This window comes from Primulina tabacum, chromosome 2 (genome assembly GCF_025594145.1).
Source record: "Primulina tabacum isolate GXHZ01 chromosome 2, ASM2559414v2, whole genome shotgun sequence".
Taxonomy (NCBI): Eukaryota; Viridiplantae; Streptophyta; class Magnoliopsida; order Lamiales; family Gesneriaceae; genus Primulina; species Primulina tabacum.
Window position 1 is genome coordinate 49,240,246 of NC_134551.1, and position 7,517 is coordinate 49,247,762.

Genomic DNA, 7,517 nt, shown 5'->3' on the forward strand with positions numbered 1-7,517 from the left:
ATTCAAATCCAATTGAATATTAGTTTGTTAGATGTCCGTTTTACCTCGATATTTTGTCGTTTAGAAAACATCACGTTAAAAGTAAAAATTTGTGTGATATAATCTTTTTATGAGACAGATATCTTATTTAAATCATCTGTAAAAAAATATTATTTTTTATGCTAAGAATATTATTTTTTATTGTTAAAAATTCGTGATACCATTTCACAAGAGACCTACTTGCTAAAAATCATGCTCATAATAACGAAAAAAATCCACAATAATAAACAATTGATTTCAATTTTTTTATCAATAAATAATTTATCTGTGCCAAGAATAATGGGATAAAAGCAAGAGGAAATTAAAACAATCCCCAGAACAGGAGCCGGAAGCGAAGCCGCACGATTACTTTGTGCTTCCAAATTTCATCTAAAAATAAAATAATTTGACATTCCGTCTGGACAATTACAATTTACAGCCCCCATCACACAACTCCAATCGAGAGAACAAACGGCTAAATGCATTTCCGTCACGACGAGAGCGGGAATTCTGTACATCTCCGCGAAAGGAACACCCTGCACTCGTCCTTAGGAACAATGGTCGGTACGTACGAGATTTCATCGCAGCCGTCCGTTCTGTCCCTCTTTGCATCAATTAACGTGGCAAACAACGCGATGAAGAGCTTCAGATGATTAATTGCGTACCTCTGGCCCACACATTGGTGGGCCCCGGCCCCGAATACTAAATAGTTTTTTTTATAAATCCGGTCCTCTTGTCGATCCGACATAAACCGATCCGGGTCGAACCGTTCAGGGTCGCTGAACCCTTGAAAAGAAGAGTCGAAGACGGACGGAAAGACGATGGTGCCCTTAGGAATGGTGTAATTTTCCGTCAACGGGAAGTCTACGCCGGCGATGTGTGGCACCATAGTCGCCGGAGCTCTGATCCTCACGACCTCACGCGCCACCGCTTCTGTGTACTTCATTTCTCTCAGATTTTCTCCCGTGATAAGGCCACCTTTTTCTGGTACCCAGTAGCTGGCTACCTCTTCGCGTACTCTGGTCAGAACCTGAGGGTGTGAATCCAAATAGGTCACCGCCCACAGCAGGGACGACGTCGATGCGTCTTGTGAAGCAAAGAGGAAGTCGAATAAATGGCCACCGATTTCTTTGCAGCTGTACTCGAATGAATTCCCGGATGCTTCCCTCACATTTTCTTGCATCCAGAAGTCTATCAAACAAGTGGGTTCTTCTCCCGATTTCATTTTCCTCTCGCTTTCCTCCGCGCAACCAGCGAGCGTCTCCGCCAGTCTCTGCACAGCAAGCCGCGCGTTTCTGAAGGCGAATCCCGGTAAGTCGAAAGGAAGTTTCATCAGCCCAACATTGAACAAATTGTAATCCACATTAAACCGCTTACGCGCCTCCTGAGTAAGATAAGGTCCCACGAAGACAGTCTGCGAGGTTTCTAAATTCATGTCGCGGCAGAGGATGCGGAGTGGGATCGACTTGTTTTGAGCTTTCTTGCACCATGACTCCAGGTGCTTGATAATAATCCGCTGCTGTATATCAGTATACGTTTGGAGAGCTTTGAGGGTGAAATTGGGTGCTATCCGGCGGCGCAAATCTTTATGCTCTTGGCCCAACATGTATATTAGATTATGCTCACCGAAGAGTTTCTTGCCAAAGGGGTGCCCAACGAGGTGGAAGGCATCGTCGCGTACGTTGGCAAAGACTTTGTGGGAGTGATCAGTGGAGTAAATGTAAACAATGTAACGCCCGATGATGTAGTTTGCGGATATTCCCAAAGGCGTGGACTTGGCGTAGGACGATTGGAGGTCCCAGAATTTTGTGGGATTTGCTACCAGGGAGATGGCGTTGCCGACGAAGGGGAGAACAAGAGGCGGACCTGGCAAGAATCCCTTCTTCTTCAGGTAAGAAATCTGTTCAAAAAGCAAGATAAGAGCTAAGAAGGAGATTAGGTACGGAACACATGCTGTAACTATACTCCATTGAAATCCCATTTGTGCTCCAAGTTCACCAATTTGGGTGTATTGAACTCGGAGATGGGTATGTAAAAATTTTCAGGCAAACAATAGAGCAAGTCAAAGTGCGAGTGTACGGTAATGAGTGGGTGACAGCCACAGGGGCGGCAGTTGGTAAATATGAGGTGGGAGCGGGAAGGGGGGCTACGGGGGTAAGATCGTTCAGGATTTGAAGCTTGTACTTCGGATTTGTTTTTATGCCATTTTCTCTTACCTCGCTTATATATATATTAATCTTTTATTAGAAATTTTAATGTGTGAGGCTAAGTCTATAAATTGAGTTACAAATTAAGTTTTAAAATGTATTAGAAATTATAAAATTATATTAAATGAACTTTTGTAAATATTTTTTTCAAATAAAGTGTATGCATAATTTCGTAATTTCAAATGTATTTTATCACACAATTTATACACATAGTATTTTTAAAATTTAATTTTGAAAGTAATACTCAAATTTTTTGTGGGGAATGTGTGTGGTTGGAATCGAGCTGGGAACGTGAGAAATGAAGTGGAAGACTATAACTTGTTCCCAGAAGACAAACACATCCCTATCGCTTTATTTGAACTTCTTGCTTTTTTACCATTGATTTCATAGCTGGATTACTCCCAAAAACCGTTTAACCGTTAAAACGTTATATTTTACTATCAAGGCATGTGAATAGCCGCAATAATATGTTTGCTTTTTGACCTTTTTCTCCGACGCTTTTTAGATATCAAATAACATATGGCCCGCCACTCGATCTACGTGTGGTAGCAAATCCATAATGGAAATGATTCCTATTTAAAGATTTGAAATAAGCATGCTTATAAGAACTATAGCATGCATCACTTTTCAACAGTTTAATCGATAGCCTAACAATCAGTGGCCGGAACCAGAAATATGGCTCTGTTCGAAATGGAATTTTAAACTCTAGAATCTTTTTAATATTTTAAATTGATCTATCCGGACTAATATCATATTATTTCAAAATTATACAAAATTTACATATACATTTTTTTTAAAAAAAATTGGATCATCCGGACTAAAGCCCGGGTAAAAGAACATGTGGCTCCGCCCCTGCCAACAATCCATTTTATAAAAAGTGCACCGGCTCATTGAACTAGGAATTTGTTATAAATATATCTTAAACTCGAGATATCAGTGTCATGAGTAGGTCTCTTGTGAGATGAGTCAACCCTACCGATATTCACAATAAAAAGTAATACTTTTAGCATAAAAAGTAATATTTTTCATAGATGATCCAAATAAGAGACCCGTCTCACAAAATACGATCTGTGAGACCGTCTCACACAAGTTTTTGCACAGTGTCATATGACAAGAATATAAAAAAAATAACTATACAATATTTTTTCATGGATTACTCAAATAAGAGACTCGTCTCATAAAATACGATTCGTGAGACTGTCTCATACAAGTTTTTACTCAGTGTCATATGACACGAAGATTAAAAAAAAAAAACTAGAAAACATAAATAAATGTTAAACTCAAGATTTCGTTTGAGATAATCAGTGTCATATAATAGTATTTACGTATTCCATTAAATCATTCTAAACGTACAAGACAAATGAACTTTTTTAGGTTGATAGCTACCAATAAGATAAGAACACACACAAAAATGTAGCAAATACAGCTATAAAGCATGTATCTGTTCCCGAATATCGGCATATATCTCTATCCCTCCCCCTCATGGTTAGATTTGCCGAACTATCCAATTCCACCCAACTTGGAATAGGAAATTGTCCGTTAACTAACCATGTAATTACTATTTAGGTTTGAAAAGTCAAAGTAAAAGGAAAGCAAGTTTTTAAAGTATTTGTATTAATTTGGTTTGGTTGGAAAAAACTTTGGTCGATTGGGTACATTTAATGAAATGAAAATGAAAATGAAAATAAAAACTATTTAGAATAAGTATCTGTGAGACGATATCACGTATTTTTATTCATAAGATATGTCAACCATATACATATTTATAATAAACAAAATATTATTTCTGTGAGATCGTCTCACAAAAGATTTTATTATTTTTATAATTTATCATGTCGTTGTTATTATTATTATTATTATTATTATAATATTTGATTTGAAAAATGAGATGTCAGAAATTTGATAAAATGGTAAACCCCACTTTTAATTTCGAATTTGCTATGTTTTATATTTAATTTTTTATTCAATATAATTCTGTATTTTCGGCCCAAAAAGTCATACTGGGCCGGGCCCTTTTAGTGTTCATTAAATAGTTGGGCTCATTGATTGAACTCCGAACAATGGGTCAAGAAATATGCAATTGGACTCTAAAGTCCAAATAGGAATGCGAAGAAGACGCGATTTGTCATTACCTACTCCGCCAATCGGCTTTGTCGCCTTCGGGAAGTGGAAGATACTGCTGGCATTTTGAGCCGGTGAAGCGATGGGATCTCCGGCCGCTGCGAAGGAGTTACAGAAAGACCTTGAGAACAAGGCCAACGATCTCAACAAACTTCAGAAAGGTTGTTTTTTCACATCTTGTTTATCGTTTGCGCGAATTTTTAATTAATTTCGAGGTTGTTCGCTTCAAATATCTATGTTCAATTGTACAGATATTTCAAAGAATCACCAAATTAGAAAGAAATATACTATACAGCTAGGCGAAAACGAGCTAGTCCTCAAGGTAGGTCCACTTTTATCGTCTCACTCTGTTGCGAATTCCACGCGCTTGAATTTTGTTTGTGATTAATATTTGTTCTTTTACCGATTTATGGTGCTATTTCTAAAGGAACTGGATCTGTTGACTGCCGAAGCGAATGTGTACAAATTGATTGGTCCCGTGCTAGTGAAGCAGGACTTGGCCGAGGCAAATGCTAATGTTCGCAAGCGGATTGAATACATCTCTGCTGAGCTGTATGTATGCTTGATTTCAGCTATTGACGCTTGTTCGACAGTTGGTAGATTATAGTGTTTTGAAATGCTTTGTTAGACTCGTTTCTTCGAGATTGTTTTGTATTGCTTATAAGCTTATGAGCGTGACGTTATAGTGCTACCTGTTATCCTCCTCGCTATTTTCATGTGATAGATAATGGAGAACTCTAGCCGTGTTTTATTTTTTGCTTAAATTTAGGGGGAACGTGCACGTCTATGGCAGAAATTATTGTTTTTCCCCTTTCTATGAGTTCAAAGAGTGTTGAAAATTCAGTTTTGATTCCTCCCAAATCTTGAGTCATTCGCTTGGACCAAAATTCGAGGTGACATATAACTCAATTTTGAAGGAGAACAGTAAATAACAACAAATGAGCTGTGAAATTTTTTGAGGATAAAAAGGCCTTATTCAGCGCGGATAAAGCTTACTATTGGTCAGTTTATTAGAGGGATATTATCTCCTGTCATAATACTGATTTAAACTAAAGTTGAAGGGAAGCTGTCACCTTTACTCATAATTTAGGATTTTTCAGAGTGGTAGAGGTTTAAGTGCTGCAGAAATTGACTTGTCTCTGTGCACTATTGAAGTGTTACTATTGAAGGGTATTAATTGCTTGCGATAAGAAAATGTTTACTTTTCGCAGTTAGCCTTATTGAGGTTAAATATTTTTTTTCTTTTAAAAAAATATCATTTCATCTAAGGTATGCTTGACCAGTGATGCATTGTCTGTGAGTGTCATTTATGGCTATCAATTGCACAATTGTTTTTGTGCTTTGTGAAGTAATCACATTGATATATAAGTCAATTGATAATTAAGCATTTGTACTGAATAAACTTGGAGCTGCAAGAGATTTCTTGCTGGACAATTTCTTCTCTGTTCCTTGCTGCTCTTGTTTCGTCTACTATTGGTTCTAAATTTCTGTTCTTGGATCAGGAAGCGCTTGGATTCTACTCTCCAAGATTTAGAAGAAAAGCAGAACAGCAAGAAAGAAGCGGTTCGTAACCCGTCTACCTTTTCCAATCAATTTGAGTTCTATAGTAGTGGTTTTAAATGATTTTTTTTTTCCACGTGGTATTTGGCTTCTTTCTAATCTTGAGTTTGATTAAGGAATAGCATTTCATTGTCATTGGAGCTTGTAACAAAATACTGGTGCTGTCATCTGAACTCTGAAGTTAGAATTTCGGTGGATGATGATATCTTATGTACACACTTAATTGAAAGTTTTGTGCATACCTGATAGTTTTTCAAACTTAATGGCTCAAATAACGGACCTTCGCTATACTTATTCCAAGAAACATGCGTTTACGTTTATATTCTTTGCATTGATGTTGTTTTGAACTGTTGTTATGAAATCTCATGCGATCCAAATTTTTAATTCATCTCTTATTTTGTTCAATTTGTTTCGTTTTCCCCTTTCTGAACTAGCTGGCATTAATGCCTTCTACATATCCTCAATTTACAGATATATAAAGTACAACAAAAAATCCAGTCTCTACAAGCTGGAAAAGGCAAGGTATAATTTACCTGAGTCAGCAAGCATGATATGGTGGCTGTCACTTTGATGGGTTTTGGTGTCATTGTACTTGATGTATTGTTTAGAATCACAGTCCATGCGATGAAATATCATTTTGTAGGCGACTAATGATAATTCAACTCAATCTCTGCATCCATGAAGTGACCTATCAGTACTTGATAATTTGTTTATGAATGAATTTGATGCTTGTATGGTAATTCTTGATGGTGCTCTCATAGCATCATTGCAATGTTGTTCACTGTGGATGATTGTTCATTCAAATCCATATCAGTATTTTCTGCGGGGTTTTTGGTGTTTTTAGTCATAAGAATGTCTTTATAAGTCGAATTCCTAATGAAAAATAACCAAGAGAAAGATTAATTTGAAAATTCAGGACTAGATGCTTACTCAATGAGCGGTTCTTCCTAAATTTTTTTCAATATTTGTCATTTGTTTATTCTGTTGAAGTAATCATATGCCTCTGCCAAAACTTATATGGTCTGATTTCTTCAGCCAAAATTTTGATTGAGACGTTACTTCGTGATTTTAGGGTGAAGGGAAACATTAAATTATACAAGAAATGAATACTTTATCTGCTTGTGGGTGTTCTCATGGTTTGGTGATGCAGAGGTAGATGATTTGTTGAGGAATACATAAGGTTAGCAGTTGCATTTTTTTTTTGGGTAGAACATATGCACTAGCATGTTCATAAAAGTTTTATGTTGGTTTGAAACTCAGTAGTTATAGCCTTTAAACATGACAAGGTTGTTAGACACCAAAAATATCCTGGTTTGATACTTAAACAGATTTAGATAAGCGATGATGTAGAATTTAAGGAAGTTTTAAGATGAAGCCGGGTTGATGATAAGGAATAATATTTCTGATGACGATCTCCATATAATTAACATTTTAGATTAGAACCTACAAAATAAATTTTAACTTGAATGCTCCTAGGATACTAACGTTCATTTTTTCATGTCTGAACGTCATATTCTTGTCATGAAGTACGAAGAATAAAATCAACTGTATTTTTTGTTACTTCTTACTTTTCTTGTTCCGCAAAATAATGAAACAATCCGAAAGAATTTG

General features: G+C 36.6%; 2 protein-coding genes across 2 annotated transcripts; one reads left to right on the forward strand and one right to left on the reverse strand.

The window, feature by feature from the left end:
• Positions 1 to 294: 294 nt before the first annotated feature.
• LOC142534373 (cytochrome P450 710A11-like) lies at positions 295 to 2,226 on the reverse strand. Its single transcript, XM_075641213.1, has one exon. The coding sequence runs from the start codon at positions 1,997 to 1,999 to the stop codon at positions 509 to 511; it is 1,491 nt and encodes a 496-aa protein (XP_075497328.1). The 5' UTR covers positions 2,000 to 2,226; the 3' UTR covers positions 295 to 508.
• A 2,093-nt stretch (positions 2,227 to 4,319) lies between these two features.
• LOC142534380 (prefoldin subunit 6-like) lies at positions 4,320 to 6,691 on the forward strand. The gene is made up of 5 exons (XM_075641221.1): positions 4,320 to 4,507; positions 4,598 to 4,668; positions 4,774 to 4,898; positions 5,849 to 5,909; positions 6,378 to 6,691. Exons 1-5 carry the CDS (start codon positions 4,429 to 4,431, stop codon positions 6,432 to 6,434), a joined length of 393 nt encoding a protein of 130 aa, XP_075497336.1. The 5' UTR covers positions 4,320 to 4,428; the 3' UTR covers positions 6,435 to 6,691.
• The last annotated feature ends 826 nt before the right edge of the window (positions 6,692 to 7,517 follow it).